The 22,598-nt window shown below is 40.4% G+C and overlaps 1 protein-coding gene across 1 annotated transcript in view; it reads right to left on the bottom strand.

Moving 5' to 3' along the window:
- LOC139167142 (dystrophin-like) overlaps nt 1–22,598 on the bottom strand; it is a 1,540,372-nt gene that overhangs the window by 984,633 nt on the left and 533,141 nt on the right. The window contains exon 32 of the mRNA XM_070751563.1: nt 19,321–19,449. Coding sequence (XP_070607664.1) covers nt 19,321–19,449 — 129 coding nt within the window. The remainder of the gene's footprint in view (nt 1–19,320; nt 19,450–22,598) is intronic.

Here is a 22,598-nt window from a genome sequence, read left to right as displayed (position 1 = left end):
GTTCCACATAAAGAGCTGATAGATAAATTAGTGAAGATTGGACTTAATCCCTGGATGGTTCAGTGGATTTCAAGCTGGCTGAAGCGTAGACATCAGAGAGTTATTGTTAATGGCGAGTATTCTGAGCAGAGACAGGTTACAAGCGGTGTGCCACAAGGGTCTGTTCTGGGTCCTATTCTTTTTAATATGTTTGTGAGTGACATAGGGGAAGGTTTGGTAGGGAAGGTTTGCCTATTTGCCGATGACTCTAAAGTGTGCAATAGGGGTGATATTCCTGGAGGCATCTGTAATATGGTAAATGATTTAGCTTTACTAGATAAATGGTCAAAGCAATGGAAACTGCAGTTTAATGTTTCCAAATGTAAAATAATGCACTTGGGGAAAAGGAATCCTCAATCTGAGTATTGCATTGGCAGTTCTGTGTTAGCAAAAACTTCAGAAGAGAAGGATTTAGGAGTAGTGATTTCTGACAGTCTCAAAATGGGTGAGCAGTGTGGTCGGGCAGTAGGAAAAGCAAGTAGGATGCTTGGCTGCATAGCTAGAGGTATAACAAGCAGGAAGAGGGAGATTGTGATCCCCTTATATAGAGCGCTGGTGAGACCACATTTGGAATACTGTGTTCAGTTCTGGAGACCTCACCTACAAAAAGATATTGACAAAATTGAACGGGTCCAAAGACAGGCTACAAGAATGGTGGAAGGTCTTAAGCATAAAACGGATCAGGAAAGACTTAATGAACTCAATCTGTATAGTCTGGAGGACAGAAGGAAAAGGGGGGACATGATTGAAACATTTAAATATGTTAAAGGGTTAAATAAGGTCCAGGAGGGAAGTGTTTTTAATAGGAAAGTGAACACAAGAACAAGGGGACACAATCTGAAGTTAGTTGGGGGAAAGATCAAAAGCAACATGAGAAAATATTATTTTACTGAAAGAGTAATAGATCCTTGGAACAAACTATTTGCCTTCGTGGATCAGAATTTCTAGTTCACCCTGTTTGTTCCCTAGGCTTTGTGTATTGGATTGCATTGGCTTTTTTGGCTGCCGCTGCACATTGCTGGCTCATATTTAATTGGTTGTCCACCAAGACTCCAAGTTACTGCTATTGAGTGTGGTTTCATCCAGTTTGTATGTATGTCTTTTGTTTTTCTTACCTAGCTGCAGGGTTTTACTTTTCTCTGCATTGAATTTCATTTTGTTAGATTGGACCCAGTGTTCAAGTCTGTCAAGATCCATTTGGATCCCGAGCTTGTCCTCTGGGGTATTAGCCACTCCCGCCAGCTTGATATCATCTGCAAATTTGGTTAGTTCCTGTTTTATTCCCTATTCTAGGTCATTTATGAAGATATTAAAGATTACTGGGCCTAGGACAGAACCTGTGATACCTCACTGCTTACTTCTCTCCATGTAGACTTAGACCCATTGAGGACTACTTGTTGGGTACGGTTAGTCAGCAGTTGTCAATGGATCTGGTTGTGTAGCTCTCTATCTCATTTTTTCTAGCTTACAGGGAAGTACCATGTTTCCCTGAAAATAAGACCCTCTCTTATACTTTTTTGAACCCTGAAATAAGTGTTTGGCCTTATTGCCATGCTCTCAAAAGCCCAATTGGGCTTATTATCAGAGAATGTCTTATTTTGGGGGAAACAGGGTAGTTGTTGTCAAATGTTTTGCTGAAGTTGAAGTATATTATGTATTTCATTGGTTCTATTAATTTGGTCACAGTGTTGAAGAATGAAATGAGATTGGTTTTTCTATTACTACATGTAGGGACGAATAACAGAAAAATAGACCTGATTATAGAGCGATTACAAGCAGCTAGGAAAGAAAGTTAAGGAGTTAGGTGCAAAAGTAGTTTTTCACCTGTACTGCCAACCAAAGGTCAACATCCATTAAGAGAACAATGGATTCTAGAAGTGAATCACTGGATAAAGAGTGATCCTAAAAATCACTGTTGCCAAAAGAACTTGAATTCCTGGACCATGGTCTACACTACCTTCACAATAAAAGGTGAGAAGCAGCGGGGAGAAAGCAGAGCTATTCAACATGTTTTTTTGCATCTGTCTTTACACAAAGGGAGAAAACCTATCAAAAATAGCACCACAAAAACCATATTAGGAATACAGTGGTACCTCATGATACGAACCCCTCGTGATACGAACTTTTCGAGATACGAACCCGGGGTTTAAGATTTCTTTGCCTCGTCATAAAAACACTTTCCGTCTTACGAATCTGAGCCTGGGTTCGTGGGCTCTCTTACTGTGCGTGCGCTCTTACTGACAGAGGGATTCCCCTGCCTTGTGACTGCCCCGATGGGATTTTCCATTACTTTCCCCACCCGCCGGGATTCCCCGCCAAAGCACCCGGTCCAGATGCCCCCCTTCCTCATCCATCTGCATGCGGGAGGTGAAGTGCTGGAGGGGGGGTGTCAGGCCGGCCCTCCTACCTCCCCCCCAGCCAAAAACCCAAAGCCTCGCTGCCGCAGCCGCCGCTGCAAGAGACTTAAGCCTCCCGATCCTCTCCGCCCCTCACCCATGGCCGGCAGAACTGCCTCCCGAGTGCTCTTGCCTGGTGGGAGGTGAAGTGCTGGAGGGGGGGTGTGTCAGGCCGGCCCTCCTGCCTCCCCCCCAGCCAAAAACCCAAAGCCTCGCTGCCGCCGCCTCTGCAGGAGACTTAAGCCTCCCAATCCTCCTCGCCCCTTGCCCATGGCCGGCAGAACTGCCTCCCAAGTGCTCTTGCCTGGTGGGAGGTGAAGTGCTGGAGGGGGGGTGTCAGGCCGGTCCTCCTGCCTCCCCCCCCAGCCAAAAACCCAAAGCCTTGCTGCCGCAGCCGCCGCTACAGGAGGCTTAAGCCTCCCGATCCTCCTCGCCCAAGGCCAGCAGAACTGCCTCCCGATTGCTCTTGCCTGGCAAGAGGTGAAGTGCTGGAGGGGGGGTGTCAGGCAGGCCCTCCTGCCTCCCCCCAGCCAAAAATCCAAAGCGTCGCTGCCGCAGCCGCCACTATAGGGGACTTAAGCCTCCCAATCCTCCCCGCCCCTCGCTCGTGGCCGGCAGAACTTCCTCCCGAGCACTCTTTCCCGGTGGGAGGTGAAGAGCTGGGGTGGGGGGTTGTCCTGACACCCACCACCCCAGCGCTTTGTCTCCCGTTGGGAAAGAGTGCTCTTCTGCGCTCTGCGGGCGAGGGGCAAGGAAGCCTCCTGCAGCAGCTGCTGCGGCGGAGACATTTGGGTTTTTGGCTGGGGGGAGAGGCAGGAGGTCTGGCCTAACACCCCCACCCCAGTGCTTCACCTTCCCCCTCAGCCAAAAACCCAAAGGTCCCCACCGCAACAGCCGCTGCAGACTTAACCTCCCGATCCTCCCCGCCCCTCACCCGTGGCCTCCTGAGCGCTTTTGCCCGATGGGAAGCAAAGCGCAGGGGGGAGGCAGGAGGGCTGGCCTGGCACCCCCCACCCCAACACTTCGCCTCCCACCAGGCAAGAGGGCTCGGGAGGCAGCTTTTCCCCCTTAGGTGGACCGCCTCGGCCCAAGGCAAACGGTGACTGCAGCTGCGAAAGTGACTCAGGCTGAAGCGAAGGCAGAAAGCTGGGTAAAAACAGCCAAAGTTCCAGAGCTGAGGAGGGGGGGAAAAATGGGATCCCAACTCTCGATGCTGCCTATTTTGCTCTCTCTCGCCTGGTTTACATGTGCGTTGGGCAGGCAGAACTCCCCTCCTCGACACTGCCGAAGTTAACTAATCCCTCCCACCCTTTACGCTGACTTCCACTGGCGGAGAGAGGGAGGAAGGGAGAGCGCAGGAACACAGGCGCTGGTGCATGACTCTCATCGCCAGTCCCGAGTGAACAGGAGGGGAAAGAGACAGAAACTGCCCTCTCCTACCCTTCCTCCCTCTGTCACCTCGGCTCTCCACAAAATTAAAAAGGGTGGGGAGGAAAGAGAGGCAATGGATCGATAAACGCCGAGAGAAGAGGAGGGAGGGAGAGAGAAAGAAAGATAGAGAGACAGAAGGAAATTAAAGAAGGAAAGGAAGGAAGGAAAAGGAAAGAAAGAAAGAAGTTAGGAAGGAAGGAAGGCAGAAAGATGGTAGGAAGGAAGGCAGGCAGACAGAGAAAGAAAGTGGGCAGAGAAGGAAGGAAGAAAGAATTAAGGAAGGAAAGAGACAGAAAGAAAATGCCAGACCATAAATTGCCTGCGATTTCTACGAGGGAAAGGAGAAGGCGAAAGTGGAGAGAGAATCAGGTCACCCGGGCTACTGACTTTGCATTGCAGAGCTTTGCATGGAGATAGAGAAGGGGGTCAGTTGTCAGTTGCAAAGACTGATTTGATGTCCTTGATTGTCATTCGAGGGAACTCCCTTCCCAGCCCCCACCCTCTCTGTCTTCCCGGAGCAGGAAGCTAACTCCCCTCCCTTTCACTTTCTCCTTTTCCCTCAGTGAAAACGCTAGCAATTTACGATCTGGCATTTTCAAAGCAACAACAGGAGAAACGAAAGGGGGAATCAGCAGCTTGTTGGGTGGCGTGTACGTGCGCCTGGCCAACGTGAGTGATTAAAACAAAAACACCAATTTGCAAAAGTTCTTTACAGTTGTGGTTGATTATGAGACCTCCCCCCTTTTTTCTCTGAAGCTGGAGAGCCATTTAGAGTTGCTTTTGAATTAACACCATGCATGATTCAGGGCAACAATTTGATTAGATTTTTTTTTTTTGTGCCTTGGAAATGTCAGATTCCTCTTCTACAAGCTTCCAACTCCGGAATCCCCCCTTTAGAAAAAATTAAACGCTAATTTCCTTATTTTGAATCTAAAATGAGCAGGATTTTTTTTTTGACAGTTCCCCTTCTAATGAAAACAGCCAAGCTCAAGGCACTGGAGTTTCTGCTCATTCAACCCAGGCTAGCGAGGCTTCGGATTCCCAGGGCGGGCTGCCTTGCCTGCCGATTGCCTATCCCAACGCTTTGCATTCTTAACGACTTCCTCCTTTCCTTACTGTGGATTCTAAGTGTTCTGGCATCTACCCCTTGGAATTGAATCCGTGTCCAATTTTTAAAAAACTGGAGATGATTAGGAGAAACAGGTTAATTCAATCCAGCCCAGCCCCCTGTCCCGAGTGCCGTAGGGACAAAGTGAATTGCTCGCTCAAGCCAGCACCTGAGAAGCTGACTGGAGCAGTGAGCCGGGGAAGCGGGCAGTCGGCAGGAGGCAAGCAAAGTGCCAGGGAAAGCAGGAGGCAGAGGCGTGTGGATTCCGACGAGAGATCATGGGAGCCTCCGCATCGAAAGCGGCCGCCAGGAGGGCTGGGTGCTGGCCAAGCCAAGCTTCCCAGCCGGCTGCTGTGGAGGTGAGGGGGGCGCAGCATCAGGAGCTTCTCCCCGAGCTTCTCCCCACCGATCGGGAGGGCAAGGACACCGTGGGGAGAAACTCCTGACACCCCCTTCGTCACCACAGCAGCTTCTGCTGGCTGGGAAGCTTGGCTTTGTATGAAGCTTGGTGGGGCCGGAGGGGCCTCCGGACCTGGAGAATTGACACTCCCCCAGCGCTTCGTCACAGAAAGCTTTCAAGAAGGGTGGGAGCGCCGCCGGTTGACAAGCTGCAAGGCAGCTTCCCTCACGTGTCAATGCACTCACGAGGCTCCCTCCAGGCAGCCTATGCTGTCTCTCCCTCCCCTCCACCCGCCCCCCCAACAAGGATCGGAATGCCGGCAGCAATGAGGCAAAAGGGGTGAATTTTTGGGCTTGCACGCATTAATCGCTTTTCCATTGATTCCTATGGGAAACATTGTTTCATCTTACGAACTTTTCACCTTACGAACCTCCTCCTGGAACCAATTAAGTTCGTAAGATGAGGTTTCACTGTACAAGTTAAAATAGGGAAGAAAATGGTAAAAGAACACCTATCCGCCCTAGACAAATTCAAATCACTAGGATCAGATGGATTATATCCCAAGGTTCTGAAGGAACTGACAGATGAGATCTCAAAACAATTGAACTATATCTTTCAAAGATCCTGGAGCACCGGGGAATTGTCAGGGGACTGGAAAAGAGCTGATGTAGTTCCCATCTTCAAGAAAGGAAAAAAAGAAAACCAGATCCAGGAAACTACAGACCTATCAGCCTGATGTCAATACCAGGGAAGATTTTGAAAAAGATAATCAAACAACAAGTCAATGAACACTTAGTAGCAAACAAAGTAATACCAAAAGCCAACATTAAAGTAATAACCAAAAGCCAACATTCATTATCCTCACTAGGATCGGATGAAGAGACATTCATTGACGTACACAGGCGCAGGGCAATGAATAGAAAAGAGCAGCTACATAGGTATTACAGGAGATAAGAGAGTTCACCTGTGGTTGGGTGTGGTTCAACTAATTAGGGCTGCTCTTGAATGGGCAGCGTGCCGGCCTCTGAGTGTGGAAGATTATCTATTCGGAGAAAGAGGAAGTGGCTTTCATCTCAAGGATTGTTTATTGCTTTTCACTGCCTTCAAGTCTGTTGCTTTGAAAGTGTGCCCTTTGACTGCAAAAAGGGTGTTTTGCTTTTCTTTTACGTTTGATAAAAAACTGTGTTCTTGACTTTTCAAGTGTGCATGTCTGACTTCATACCTTTGCACTTAATTGGGGCTCATGCTGTTGAGCCCGGCAGAACAGAATAATCTTCCACCCCCTCAGACACAGTGGAATGAGGCCGCATTGATGTAGGCGTTCCTGGATGGCTTGTCAGAGACACTGTTAGACAAGTTGGTGCATGAGGCCTTGCCGGGTACCCTGGATGGGCTGGAACAGCACTGCTTGGCCATTGAAGCCCGGCTGCTGGCTCGAGAGGTGTGTCGGGTTGGGCGGTTCTCCCCCTGAGTTTCTGGCGTCAGGCCTGTGCCTGCTCCGCGGTGGGGGGTGTCCACTGTGCCAGTTCAGACCCCGGTTCGTGTACCCTGTCGCTTCATGCCAGCCTTGCCTCCTCGCATGGCGGATTGTGCCCCTGCGGGGGAGCCCATGGATGTGAGTTTCGTTTGATCCCACGTGACCCTGGAGGAGAGGGTTCATCGACGTGCGTCAGGCCTGTGCTACTATTGTGGGGGGCAGGTCATTTTGCAAATGCCTTTTCTCGCAAACAGTGAAGCATGGCTGCTGCCGCTGTCTCAATACCTCCCGGCGTGACTGATCCCACCCCGACTCTTCCAGGACAGCTTCTAGAGTCTGCACCCCATGTTTTCCCCACAGTACCTGATTCACCAATGTCGGTTCCCATGCCCCTGGTTCCTCAGCCGGCAGTTCAGTCGGGAAACGAGGGGAGCCCGGTTTGGTGGCACCACAAATTTCTTGGATGAGGCTTTCGCGCAGAGACATTTGTTGCCCTTGTGTCCTGTGGAACCTCTGTTGACTGTGGAAATGATTGATGGGCGAGTGTTGTTGTCCAGGCCCATCCAAGTCCAGACCTTGACAGTGCAGATAGGCATCGGGACGCACGAGGAGTTTCTACAGTTCTACGTCACGTGGGGCCTCCATTTTCCTATCGTTCTGGGGTTGTCGTGGTTATGTGCGCACAATCCTCATGTAGTGTGGTCTCAGAACATCGTCATGTTTTCCAGTCTGCATATATTTCACTATTTTTATTTATTTCCCCCCATATATTCATGTATACATTTAATATATTTATCAAAATTAATACTGTACAAATACCAAAAACAAACTCAAGGATATATTTGTAAAATAACAAAGAAAAAAATATTTATAAAATAATCAAATTCCAATCAAACTTCTCAAACTCCCATTCTTCTTGTCTAAACTCAGCAACTTTATTTTCTTTTTGTACCACCTTTTTCCTGTATTTCCAAACTTTACCCCTTTATATTTCTTTCTTTTTTAATTTCAGTTATAATTTTAATTTGATTTTTGGTCTGCCAGATCCAGTGCCTCTGCTCACATCCTATACTATCCATTTCTTATAAGTGCTAATCTCAATATAATCATAATCTAACATGTGACCATTAGTCCTTTCATTAGCCAGACCATTTTCTTAATCTTATTTTATTTTGCCTCTATAAATTTCCATTTCTTCCCCATCACAAATTAACTCAGCACAATCAATATAATAAGTTAACATCCATTAATTTATCCATTTTCAGTTTCAACATTGCTTTTATCTCCATATCTTCCTGAAATTTCCTTAATCCGTTTGTCTTGTTCTGCATCATCTTCTTCAATATATTTATTTATTTATTTTTTAGGGAAAATATAATCTTTATTGAAGATAAATAGGGGAGGGGATACATAAACCAAAAGGACTATGCGAATATTGGTACAAGTGTATATGAATACAGAGTATACAGTTATAAATCAAAATACACGCTTACATATATAAGAGGAAATAAAGCTAAAGAAAGAAAAAGAGAAGGAAAGAAAAAGGGAAAGGAAGGAGAAGAGGAAAAATTAAAAATAAAATAAAGAAGAAGAAAGAAAGGAAGAGATAAATTGATATCTATAAATTTATCACATGTCATAAATAGTGTCAACTTATCTGTTGACCCGATTACTCTACAGTATAGATGAAAGTTTTGAGTTTCCAGATTTGAATTAGAGTTTAAATTTTGTTGTTTCGAATTTGTTCATCCTTTTATCAATGATTCATAATGATATTTTATAAGTTCGGGGCATAGTTGTTTGGGTGAGGGGTAAGAGGATCATGATGGAGTTGTATGTTGTACCATAAATGTACCATTTATTCCACGCTTTGTAGGACTCCGATTCCTCTTTATCCTTTAGTGCAAGGGTAATTTTCGTCAGTGCAGCACATTCATGAGTTTTGTTAATGAAATTTAGGGTAGATGGGATGTGATCCAATTTCCAAGTTTGGGCGAATGTTATTCTTGCAGTAGTTAAAATGTTTACCAGTAGATATCTATCACCTTTATTTAATGGCTGTCTAATTATTCTTAGGATGAATAATTCTGGTTTTAAGGGAATTGGTTTCTGTATAATTTGATCAAGATATTTTTTAATCTTTAGCCAAAAGGTTCTAACTTTGTGGCACATCCACCAAAGGTGGTAATAGGTCTCTGTTTTTTTGCTTGCATTTCAAACAGAAAGGAGTTGTAGTTTGATACATTTCAGATAGCTGGGCTGGAGGAAAGTGTCAGCGGTAGAACATCTTATAGATGTTCTCTCTAAAGTTAGTGGCTATAGTTAATTTGTAGTTCTGGGTCCAGATTTTATCCCCTTCTGATAGATTTATCGTATAACCAAAGTTTTGGGCCCAGACAACCATATTTCTTTTCACTTATTCTTCGAAAAGTTCATGTTGTAATAGAAATTTATAAAGGGTTGATATTATTTGTTTATCCAGATTGAGAATGATTTGGTCTAAGATATTCTGTTTTTGAAAGCCTAGCGTTGTCCTGTCTTTGTTGTATCTAGATTTGATTTGGAAGTATTGTAACCAGTCCAGATTAATACCTTTAAGGTGAAGGGCCTCTTTAGAGCTTAGTTGGTTTTTTTCATCCAATAGATCATCATAGTTTATCGCTTTGCCTGAGGGCAAAGCATTTGGATAAGTTTCTGCCTCTATAGGAATGAACCACTTAGGCATCTATACATAATGAGATTTTTTAATTTTAGATTTAAATATTTAGAATTAAATAAGCTAGTTCTAATGTAATGGTGTCTGAATACCAAGTGTTTTTTGTCCTTCTCTGCCATCAGGAATGCATGCCATCCTTGGTGTAAATCGAAGCCTTCTAAGACTAGTGTTCTTTTGTCTCTTAAAAGGATCCATTCTCTTATCCATGTTAGCGATGCAGTTCTATAGTAAATTTCCCAGTTTGGGAGACCACTACCACCTCGGGTTCTGTGGTCCTGTATTAACTTAAGTTTGATTCTTGCTTTTCTTTTAAGCCAGATGAATTTGTGTATTATTCTATTGAGGTTTGTAAAAAATGATTTGTCTAGTCTAATTGGAATTGTCTGGAAGAGAGAAAAGAATTTTGGCAAGATGTTCATTTTAATTGCGGATATTTTCCCCATGAACGATAGTTGCAATTTGGACCATGAATTGTTTTTTGAACTAGGTGGTCATAATTGTCCTTTTTAAATTGGCTAAGTCTTTGTGATATTATAATTCCTAGATATTTCACTTTGTGAGTTATACCAAGCAAGTCTTCTAATTTTGTGTTTTAAATGGGGGTCATGTTTTTGATTATTATCTTAGTTTTTCCTTTGTTTATTTTAAGGCCTGCAACTTCACTGAATTTCTCAATTTCTTTTATTAAAATATGGGCTGTAGTTAGGGGGTCCTCGATAATGAATGCCATATCATCTGCAAAGGCAAGAATTTTATATTCCTCCTTCCTGATCCTTGGTCCTCTAATTATTGGATTATTTCTTACATTTCTCAATAGTGTTTCTAATGGAAGGATATAAATTAGTGGGGCTAATGGGCATCCTTGTCTGACATCTTTTTTGATCATTATCTTGTCTGTAAGGTCCCTGTTTATAATAATTTTTGCAGTCTGGTGTGTATAAATATTTTTAATTATTCAGGTAAATTTATTTCCAAAGTCCATCACTTCTAATTGTTTAGTAAAAAAAAAAAGCCAATTAAGATTAAATTATTTATAGGCTACCTCTTTCTTGTTTTTATTCACGTATTGTGTTTCTCCTTTAGAGTCTATTAAAACATCTATGTTCCTATCTAACTGTTGTTTCACAATTTTGTGTGCCAACCAACTTCCTGGTTTGTTTGCTGATTCAAAATATGTCTGTTTCATTCCCTTTAAATTTTTCGCTAATTCTTCCTGTGTCAGCAAGTTTATTTTGTGTTTCAATTTATTTAGACTTTCTATTATTTTTTGTCTGAGGGATTTTCTTGTAATTTGATTTCTAATTTGCGTGGGTCCCGAATGAAATTGTCTATTTTTGTGTGTTTTTCTTTATTCCAGTTTGTAGAATAGGCAATTGATAGTCCTCTTATATATGCTTTTCTGGTGTTCCACATGTTTTGGGTGGTTGTTAAATCATTGTAGTTGTTTTGAAAGAATATTTCTAAGTCTTTTTTTATCATATTGATGAGGTTTTTTTCTTTAATCATTAATTAGTTAATTGACAATCTTTTGCAAATGATGGTCAATTAACTAATTAATGATTAAAGCCCATATATTGCATAAAATTTCAGCTTCTAAAAGTTGGGATTGGAAGTCAGGGTTGGCCATGCCATATCAATTCTTGAATAGGATTTTTGTGAATGTGAAAAAAAGTATAGGCTTTATTATTGGGATTTTGGATATGTCAGACATCCTTCAGTTGAAATTCATTCAACATTGCATTGAAAGATTCTGGTAGAAGTTTTCTCATTTTCCTTTTGTTTTGGCCCTTATAGTCTAGGTTTATTTCTGTAATTTAGTTAAAATCTCCAATTAGTAATAGTTTTTCACTTTTTGTATCTAATCTTGATTTATGAATTTTAGTAATCTAATTGATTCATATTTGGGGCGTAAATGTTTGCAATAATTGCAGATTTACATCCTATAGTAATTTGAGTTATAAGATATCTACCATCTTCATTGTTGTAAATTAGTTTAAGGTTGACCCACAATTTAATATAAGTCACTACCCCCCTTTTTTTGACTGGGGCTGAGCTGACGAAACATACACCCAAGTTTGGACATTGAATGAGAGGACTTTGATCTTTTTAAATATGAGTTTCTTGTAAGCATGTAATAACTGGGTTATGTTTAATAAGTTTTTGGAATATTTTTTCCTCTTCACTGGAGAGTTCAGTCCATTGATATTTACTGATATTAGTCTTGTTTCTTCAACTGGGTTTGTCTTGGAGTATTTTCCTTTTTATTTAGTTTCCTTTCTTTGCCCCAGTTTGGCATCTTGTTGTTGCACCTTGTCTTCCATCATCCTCAGGTCGTTTGGTCTCTTGAGTCTGGGCTTTCTCTGGTTGAGAGGGAAGTTCCTCTGAATTTAATTCATCATAGCTGGTTTCTTCTCTCTCTGGTTGTTCCTTTGAGTCTAGTTATTCTATTTCTTTGATGTGGAGGTTGAAAAATTCTCTAGCCTCCTGTAGAGAGTTGATCCTGTGCTTTTTTTCAAGGAATTTAATGAAAATTCCCTCCGATATTAACCAACGAAATAGTATTCTATGTTTATTCGGTATAGCTGTTAGGAATTGATAGGCTTTTCTTTTTCCCTTCACATGTCTCAGAATTTGTTTAAGGACCGTTATTTCTTTTTCTCTATATGATACCATGTTCTCTCTTGCCAGATTATATACTTTGTCTCTTGCTATCTTTTTAGTGAAGCGAATGTGCACTTCACTTGGAAGTTTACGTCTGTGGGCATAGCTTGTTGAGACTCGATACATTTCATTGATTTTCCTGTGTATGTTTTTTAAATTATGGGTTTTTAGATATTTTTAAGTATTAGATTTATACTGTACATTGTTCTTTATTGTTGTTGTGAGCCACCCCAAGTCTGCTGAGAGGGGTGGCATACAAATCTAAATAATAATAATAATAATAATAATAATAATAATAATAATAATAATAATAATAATGATGTGTGCTTCAGTGGCTAAAAAAGCCAACACAATCCTAAGCTGTATCAACAGGGGAATACACTCCAAGACCAGGGAGGTATTAATACCACTCTACTACGCCCTGGTCAGACCACATCTGGAATATTGCATTCAGTTCTGGTCACCACACTTCAAAAGATGCATAGAAACTCTGGAGAAGGTGCAAAAAAGAGCAACCAAAATGATTAGGGGACTAGAAACCTAGACTTATGAAGAAAGATTACTGGAATTGGGCATGGATAGCCTAGAGAAAAGAAGGGCCAGGGGGGACATGATTGCAGTCTACAGGTACTTGAGGGGTTGCCACAGAGATGAGGTGGTCACACTGTTTTCCTGGGCACCAGAGGGCAGATGAGGAATAACAGTTGGAAGATGACTAGGAAGAGATTCAACTTAGAAATAAGGAAGAACTTCCTGACAATCAGAGCAATCAACCAGTGGAATGGCCTGCCAGTGGAAGTTGTGAAGTCCTCAACTCTGGACATTTTCAAGAAGAGATTGGACTGTCATTTGGCCAGGGTGCTGTAGGATTTCCTGCTTAAGCAGGGGGTTGGATTTGATGGTCCCTTTCAACTCTATTAATAAATAAATTTGAGCCATAGTTTCAGGGAGAGTTTCTTCTAAGTTTTCTGGAACATTTTGGAAGCGTAAGATGAATGCAGATTTCTCGAGTTCTAGGTTAATAAGAGCTTCTTTGAGGTATTTATTGTTGCTTATATTTCTGTTTTCTGAAATATTAATTCTGGCTTCAATCTTATCAGTCTTTTCTTCTATTTCGTTTATTTTTTGTTCATTATTGGTTAGTGTGCCTTGAAATAGCTCAAACTTGTCATCCAGTTTGCCTACCCTTTCATCCATTCTATTTATGTCCTCTTTCATTTCCCCTAGATTTCTTGTTATCGCTTTGTAGTTTCTATCAATTAACTGCTGCATCTTGATCATCATATCTTGAAGTGATGCTAGTGGAATCTGTGGTGCTTGCTGGTTTGTGGTGTGTGCATGTCTCTGTCGTGCATTGGGTGGATAGTGTCACTTGCAAGGGGGTAGTTGGGGCTTTTTTAGTTACTTTTGTTAGAGTAGTTTGAGTAAAAGTTGACATCTTGTATATTTTCCAAGAGATATATCACTTGACTAGAATTATTTTGATTTACTTTTGGTAATATGATATATTTAATATAGTGATATAGCCTATTTCCTATTAAATAAATTCCTATTCCTATTGAATACATTTAGTTTACACTAATATATAAATAGGTTTTAGAAAGATTTAGAAAGTATTTGATCTGATTTGTTGGTCAGGAAAAGCAGAAGCAAATCACTAAAGTATATAATTCATTGAATAAATACTTTACCTTAATAGCTAATAAATAGTCAATGTTTCTATAAATAATCAATGTTTCTATAATCTATAATTAATAATTAATAGTTGGTAATCATATATTGTACACCTTAGCACATATATAAGAAAGTCAAACAGTTGAAAACATTTTCCTTGTACTAATTGTAAAAAAATAAGATAGAAATATTTTTTAAAAAAATATTTTTTACAAATAATCTTTATTAAATATGCATTAAAAAGATAAAAGAAAGGAAATGTTAATCAAAACAAAATGGAAAAATAATAACAGTACAAATGAAATAATAAAGAAAAGAGTACAATTTCCATAATGGTGAATAGTAAATAAATAATAAAAATATGAAAAGAAAAAGGTAGTTTAAAGCTTTTTCATTACATACATAGGGTTGATTCTTAATAGGTTAATCAATTATATCAATTTCATCTCTGAGTGAATCTTATATAGTCAGTAATCGTACTTTCCTGTTTTTTGGTTCAGTCTTAAAGATATCACATTATTAGAGATTTTTAGAGAAGAAAAAAAAGGGGGTAAAGGGTGGAGAAGAGAGGAAGAGGAAAGGGGAGGAAAGAATGGAAAAAAAGAAAGGAGAAGGTAAAGGAAGTATGAAAAAAAAAGAATGAAATGGTATGGTAAGAAAGAAAAAAGCAAAGTAAGATAGAGAAAAGGTAGGAGGGAACCAGCGAAAGGCTGGTATATCATTTACATACGACACTGAGTCCGCATTTATTGTTAGTACATTATTCCTTTTCTTAGAGTAGTTGAAGACTTCTAGGGTATGGGTGTGAATTCTTCCAATGTTACATATGAGTTGTATCTTATACCTTGTATTGATTAGGGTGTCTTTTAAAGGTTTATCATTCGATAATAAATTATTTTGTTGGGTTATTTTCTTTTTGGATTATTGAGTGAATTTTTTTTTCCTTAGCCATTCATACCATTTGCCCCAGACTTGGTAAAAGTCTTTGTTGATTTACTCCGTTCTACCTTCAGCATCTTGGAGGCATGTTTCTATTCTTTCATTGGCTTCTTCAATTTTTTGGATTTTTTGATAATTTTTCGTTAGAATTTCATGCACCATTTCCATCCTTCCACCGAGGCGTCCAACCGGTCATCAATTTTCTTTATATCCTCCTTCACTGTTCCCATAGTGCCTGTCATTGCTGCATAGTTCCTGTTGATAGACTCTTGCATCCTAAGTATCATCTCCTGCAAAGAGGTTAATGTTGTAACTGTGGCCTGATCGACCAGGTTTCTTTCATTTGGTGGGTTTGGCGGGTTGGGACGATTGTCAGAGCCGCATTGGTTAGAAGGTGTAAAGGGTTGAGCAGCCGTCTTTCTCCAGGCCTTCGTTATTGTATTGGTGCTTGAGGTAGACATTTTAAATTTAATCCAAAAGTATTTCCAGATATGTAGTAGGACAATGGTTATTGAAGTAGTTTATAGTTATGTAGCGGGGTAGGACTAGGTTTTCGTAAGTAGTGGGAAAGTGGTTACAGAACCACAGAATTGTTATAGAATATAGATATAGATAGGAAATGTATAGGCGTTGTATAGAATATAAAGATATTATTAACAATTATCTCTAAGTATGAAGGAGGAAAGTAGAAAATATAGAATAAGAGACAGAATCCTAGTCTTAAAGGGTATCAATAGTCTTAAAGGGTATCAATTCATTTATCAACAATTTGTTAGCAATCCAAAATCAAGTAATATAGTATACGTAAAGGAGTATAATAGATCTAATATCTCAAACTGTGGTAGTAAATTAGGTTTCAGTGCTTATTATTATTAAAAAATGATTCTAAAAGTAGATCAATATAAGGCCCTATCATTTACTAGATACTTCCTACTTTGTTTAATTTATATCTCAACTTTTCAAGTTTATAATTGTATACAAAATATGTAAAATAAGGGAAATATGTATATATCTATAGCTCAAAAAGAGAAAAAATCAGAAGAGTATCAAACACTGTAACACTAATAAGTACTAAAATGTTACTAACCAGCTATCATTAAACAGTAGTAATTAATAAGCAATAACTAATAATTAATCATAATAAATAATTAATATATCAGTGAAAGAGAGTTGGTTAACTATACATTAATTGAGTTATATCGAACAGAATAATAATAAGTACTAAACTATTACTAAACAACTTTCACTAAACAGTGATGATTACTAGGCAATAATTATTAGTCATTACTAACCAATAAATTAATGAGAGAAGATTAACTATGCATTGATTGAGTAATGTAAGACAAAATAATCAATTTTACTATTATTATAAATATATTATTATTATTATTATTATTATTGTTATTATTAAAGCAAACATTTATTGTTATTTTAAGAGTAGAATTACTATTGATTGACAAAGAACATATCCTCTAGTCGTTATCTGGAGATGGGCTGTTCCAAGTGGTGTTGTTGATACGTTTGTTACCAGAGTTCTAAAGGCAGACAGTTATTACAAAAAGTTACTGCCTATAATCTGAAGGTAAATAGTTAGTCTTTTCTGAGATGTCATTAGAACTTAGAAATATTCATAGAGAATGTCCGGTCCCTTGATAGTTAACAGAAATTTTATAGGTTTTATCAGCGTTCGGTAGACTGTCTGCAATTATCTGCAATTGTCTGCAATTATCAGAAAGGTCAAAGATTCACAAAGTTACAAAGTTCTTCTTCTAGAATCTTCTAGAGTCGCCAAGTGTTCACAATGTTCAGCGTTGTTTGTGAATTCTTCTTTTGGTATTCTCTCTTTTCCCTTTCCCAATTAAATGTTTCAACCATAGATAGACTCCGATGTTGTATCACAATAAATATTACTGGAAATCCTATATTAGTCCGTTTCAGTTTCACAAAGTTGAATTGGAGTCCTCAAAGTATAATAGGGAAAAGGAGTTAAGAAGCTTAAAGATTAACAAGACAGTCAAATAGGTAATTAAACTTCAAGTAGAATAAATATTATACAGGGTGAGTAGAAAAAAAGTTTTTAAAGTTGGCCTCCAGTTTGCTGAGTCACATACTGACTTTACCCAACTGTTTCTTCCTGTCCTACTTTCATGCTCCCTCCTCACATTCCACAGAACCTTCAAGCCCTCTGTCGCAGAATCCAGAACAAATCCACACTGATTGTTCTTTCTGTTCTTACGATCTACTTGTGTCGCTTTCCTTTAAAAACCTCCAATCTTAATGATCAATGTTGTTGGATCGTTCTTTCCACTCCTTCCGATCTCTCTTGATCTCGGAGCTTTAATGGTCACCTCTTTGTCTTTGGAGTCTCTGCTTTTCCACCACTGCAACTGGGAAACTTCTTTAATCCTTTTATCAATAACAAAATCAGTCCTACCAGGTCCTTCTTTAAAGCAAATGCACCTCATTCTCTGTCATGCTTGGCTTCCTCTCAAATGTCAGGCTGCCATGCTTCAGGACAGATAGCAGCCCCGGGAGATATCGGAGGCTGCCCTGCTTCAGCAAGACGTCAAACCGGAAGTCCTTATCTTCTTCAATTTTTATTTGATACCTTTATCACAATCTTTACTGAGATTTATGTCCAAGACTCCCTGTGTTTTTCTTCTCATTCCAGTTGTAAGCTCAATCAAATATCTCATTGCATCTTTACATTCCCTAAGGTTTTTTTTGAAGATAATTGTAGATATACATTAACTTCTGAAACTCCATCTTGATCTCCTCTTTATCTGAAGCAGCCACCTTTTCCAGCTGTCTACTAGTATCTTTCCAACAGCCTAAAAGATGTCACTTTAATCTATTCCATATGCAAGGATCATTTATAGTATTTAATATAGCTTTCTTTCTTTCCTTTTTTGAAGTTAGTTTAGAGTTCAAACTCAAAATTCAACAACAGCAACAATATCTACTTTCATTTCTCCTTAATCACATTTTGTAGAAAAGAAAAACATCAACACTCTGCTTAGCCCAGTGGTTCTTGCTTCAAGGTCACAGCTGAACAAACAAACAAAGACTGGTGTAAACCATATGCAATCTTTCATCAACAAATCTTCCACCTGCAGATGGCAGCACTGCACAATCCCCAAATCCCAAAGTCTCTTTTAACTTTCTTTTAAGTCCAAAATATTGAAACTTTAAGTTTTAAAGTTCTTTTTAAATCCAAATTTTAAGTCCGAAAAAAAAAATCCACCAACATAGGTTTTAGTTGTAGCTTTCCAAGTCTTCAATGTTAATTGAACACTTCCGATAGCTAATTAACTGCTTCCCCCACCTTTTCTATATCTTTTTTCATTAATCAATAGTGAAAAATTCTTTTAAAAATTTTCTTCAGCGAAATAGCTCACCATAACCATAGGCTCTAATCCTCTTCATCCTCCAGCACAGCACTTAGTTCTCATTTCTTCCAAGATGACATCCAACATTCCAATCCAATCATTCTGTAATGTAGTCTCCATGGCAAGGTGGCTAAAAAGCCAATTTCACACTGCTGTCAATGGAGGCTCCAAGACAGCTCTCTGTGGCATATGCTGACCCCAAACAGATTTCTGACCAAGTCCTCTTCTTCACCTCCCCTTCAGAGAAAATCTAGTCTGATTCCACTGGAATCAGCACCCCCAAACAACGGGGATAACAGAGAATGTGGAGCACAGAGAACTCTGTGTCACTGTGACAGTTGACCATGCCCCCTCCTCTAAATAAATAAATCTGAGGGCTGATGGATGGCCCACACTCCACCTCTGTCTCTGACAGCTCCATTCCCTTTTCTTCCTCAAAGCTCTCAGATTGCCTTGCCTCGGCTGCTTGAGAGGAGGGTGGCTGATAGGTCACAACAGATTGGTGGTACCTCACAAAAATTGTTTTTAGAAAATGACTGGCTCAATTTATCAGGAAGGCCTGAAACTAAAATTGTGGGGGAGGGTAACCAATCTTTAGGATCTCCAGGACCTAATGCCAAGCAAAAACTTCTAGAAAACAAATCAAATAAGGAGGGATGGGAAGGAAATGAAACTCAAACACTAATAGGAGATATAGGAAGCATACTCAGAGTCAGACAGACATTTCAAATGTCTATGTACAAATACATAAAGTGTAGGGAACAAACAGGGTGAACTTTAATTATTAATACATGAAGGTACATATGATATAGTTGGAGATGGGGAGGGAAGCCTCCACCACAGGTTGTGCTCATTGCTCTGTTGCCTATTTCCCATAAAAAAACCAGAGCCACAAAACTTCGGTAAGTGTGGCTGGGTAGAAGTGAGTGGGTAGAAGTGAGTGACATCGAGTTGGCCACACTCACCCAAGTTTTGTGGCTTCAGGTGTTTTCCCAGAGGAAACTGGCCCGAGTGGCTCTTTGACCATTTAAGTTTGCTGACCCTTGAACTAGCCTTTAAAAAATAATTTTCAGAGGTTTACATTTGTTACCTTAAGAATACTGGCTCTCTGCTGGGGGCTTTGAGTTTCAGATTCATCTAAGAGTATTTCTGTTTGATACATCCATGTGGTGATATTAGCAACATTTTGAACAAATGTTTCCATATGTTTCTGATATGCCTAGCAGTAGGTAAAGAGAAACCAACATGTTACTAAACAATTAGGATCAAAGGGAAACAGAAAAAATGCATTGCTACATAAATTATTATATTGTCCAAATACAAAAACTATGAAAGCAGTCTTATGACACTACTTTAGATCTGTAAAAATAAGGTCTAAATAATAGGTAAAATTAGAAAAAAATTAAAACTTAGTTCTAATTTTTCACAAAGTTATATATAAAGGGAGAGATGAAGCATAGAAACATAGAAGTCTGACGGCAGAAAAAGACCTCATGGTCCATCTGTCTGCCCTTATACTATTTTCTGTATTTTATCTTAGGATGGATATATCCCAGGCATGTTTAAATTCAGTTACTGTGGATTTATTTACCACGTCTGCTGGAAATTTGTTCCAAGGATCTATTACTCTTTCAGTAAAATAATATTTTCTCATGTTGCTTTTGATCTTTCCCCCAACTAACTTCAGATTGTGTCCCCTTGTTCTTGTGTTCACTTTCCTATTAAAAACACTTCCCTCCTGGACCTTATTTAACCCTTTAACATATTTAAATGTTTCAATCATATCCCCCCTTTTCCTTCTGTCCTCCAGACTATACAGATTGAGTTCATTAAGTCTTTCCTGATACATTTTATGCTTAAGACCTTCCACCATTCTTGTAGCCTGTCTTTGGACCTGTTCAATTTTGTCAATATCTTTTTGTAGGTGAGGTCTCCAGATCTGAACACAGTATTCCAAATGTGGTCTCACCAGCACTCTATATAGCGGGATCATAATCTCCCTCTTCCTGCTTGTTATACCTCTAGCTATGCAGCCAAGCATCCTACTTGCTTTTCCTACCGCCTGACTGCACTGTTCACCCATTTTGAGACTGTCACAAATCACTACCCCTAAATCCTTTTCTTCTGAAGTTTTTGCTAACACAGAACTGCCAATACAATACTCAGATTGAGGATTCCTTTTCCCCATGTGCATTATTTTACATTTGGAAACATTAAACTGCAGTTTCCATTGCTTTGACCGTTCATCTAGTAAAGCTAAATCATTTACCATATTACAGATGCCTCCAGGAATATCAGCCCTATTGCACACTTTAGAGTCATCGGCAAATAGGCAAACCTTCCCTACCAAACCTTCCCCTATGTCACTCACAAACATATTAAAAAGAATAGGACCCAGAACAGACCCTTGTGGTACACCACTTGTAACCTGTCCCTGCTCAGAATACTCGCCATTAACAATAACTCTCTGATGTCTACGCTTCAGCCAGCTGCAAATCCATTGAACTATCCAGGGATTAAGTCCAATCTTCACTAATTTATCTATCAGCTCTTTATGTGGAACCATATCAAAGGCTTTGCTGAAGTCCAGGTAGGCAATATCCACAGCACCACCTTGATCCAACACCTTTGTGACATAGTCAAAGAAATCAATGAGATTAGTCTGACATGATTTGCCTTCAGCAAAGCCATGCTGATTTGGGTCCAATAAGTTATTGTTTTTTAGATGCTGATTTATCCTCTTTTTGAGTAGAGTCTCCATCATTTTAACTACAACTGATGTCAAGCTAACTGGCCTGTAGCAAAGCGACCTGTCCATCTATTGTGATGATGGAGACATTAGGATCCAAAGTGAGCTAAAAAATCAATACATGTTATCTTGGTTGATGAGTGTTTCCTTAGCGAACATTTGAAGTTATCCAATTAGTTTTTCTGAACAAGGCCCAAAGCTACAAACCTTGCAGTACCACAGCAGTTGTTCATCCTTATGAACAACTGCAAAGCCTCTGGAACATTTGTGCTACATGATGTTCTGTCAGCTTGTCCCAACCGCCCATAATTACAGGGTAATTAGTCCAGAAAGACACACACCACACAATAGAAGGAAAACCAAAAGTCTTTATCAACAGAAAAACAGAAACAGCTCCCGTTTTAAATGTCAAAGGGATTTTCTGATACACACAAGGCACAGGTTAAATGCAATCCAATTTCTCACCCAATAACTGGGAAATTGAGTCCAATTCTAAAGTCCAGAAAGTCCACACACAAACCTGAACAGGGAAACAGCAAAAACCACAATCTTGACAAAACTATGAATCAGATAAAGTGCCACGAGGCTAAACCAGCATGCTGCTCTTTTATCTGTAGCACTAATTACAGCAGCCGCACCCAACCACAGGTGGCTTCACTTATCTCCTGTAATAATCCTTCAGTTGTTCTCTCCTATGCATCACTCTGCGCATGCGCGGATCTGTCATAAGTTCTTGTTCAGAATCCAGGGATGATAAGGATGATTGATCTCCTCCTGGGCTGTCTGCCAAACTCCCCCCTTCCCTGCTACCCACACTCCCTTCATCAGAGGAGCCTTTGTCAGGAGATTCTATCGGAAGCAAAACAGACCTGTGGCATGTGGATGTTTCCCCCATATCCACCTCCACATTCCTTGGGGCAGGAGCTGGGCCAGAGCCAACTACAACACATGATGCTGTCTGAAATGGAGCTTCTGAGGGGCAGATCTACTCCTCAAAAGCCCTGTTTGACTATCCAGATGCCTGTCCTGGCAACTCTCCAACCAAAATGGTGCCTTGATGGGGGGATCTGCCCCTCAGAAGCCCCATTTGACCTGCAATGGGCTAGGCTAGGTCTCTGGATAGCTGAATGGTGCTTCTAAGGGAAGTATTTACCCCTCAGGAGCTGTATTTGGCCATCCGGAGGTCTTACCCCGCACCTTGCTGGCTACTATGAAGGTTCTATGAGGCAGATTCACCCCTAAGAAGCCATGTTAAGCTTGCAAACAGGGCTTCTGAGACTCAGATCCAGTCCCCGGAGGCTTTGTTTCAGGTTGCAATGGGCTGCAGGAGGCCTATGGAGGTCCAAACAGCACCTCGGAGGGCCAGTTCCAACTCCTGGAGGCTCCATTTCAGCGTTCAATGGGCCAGGGGAGGCCTGTAGAGGGCTGAGTGGAGCACATGAGTAGACTGCTTTCTAGATCTTCACAAGATAAGTGACATGGTGTGGCAGGTGGGAGGGGACAATTTGGGCCACCATGAGGCATTTCAGTTAATCAGGGAGACCTTAGGTGATCTTAGGTAGGTGGCCTCTTCCATTGGTAGGCCCTTGATGGCCCTCCCCACCCTGAAATACCTCATG

Source organism: Erythrolamprus reginae, chromosome 4, assembly GCF_031021105.1.
Source record: "Erythrolamprus reginae isolate rEryReg1 chromosome 4, rEryReg1.hap1, whole genome shotgun sequence".
NCBI lineage: Eukaryota > Metazoa > Chordata > Lepidosauria > Squamata > Dipsadidae > Erythrolamprus > Erythrolamprus reginae.
The sequence above is the reverse complement of the archived record's forward strand: the minus strand, read 5'-3'. Positions and strand labels throughout refer to the sequence as shown.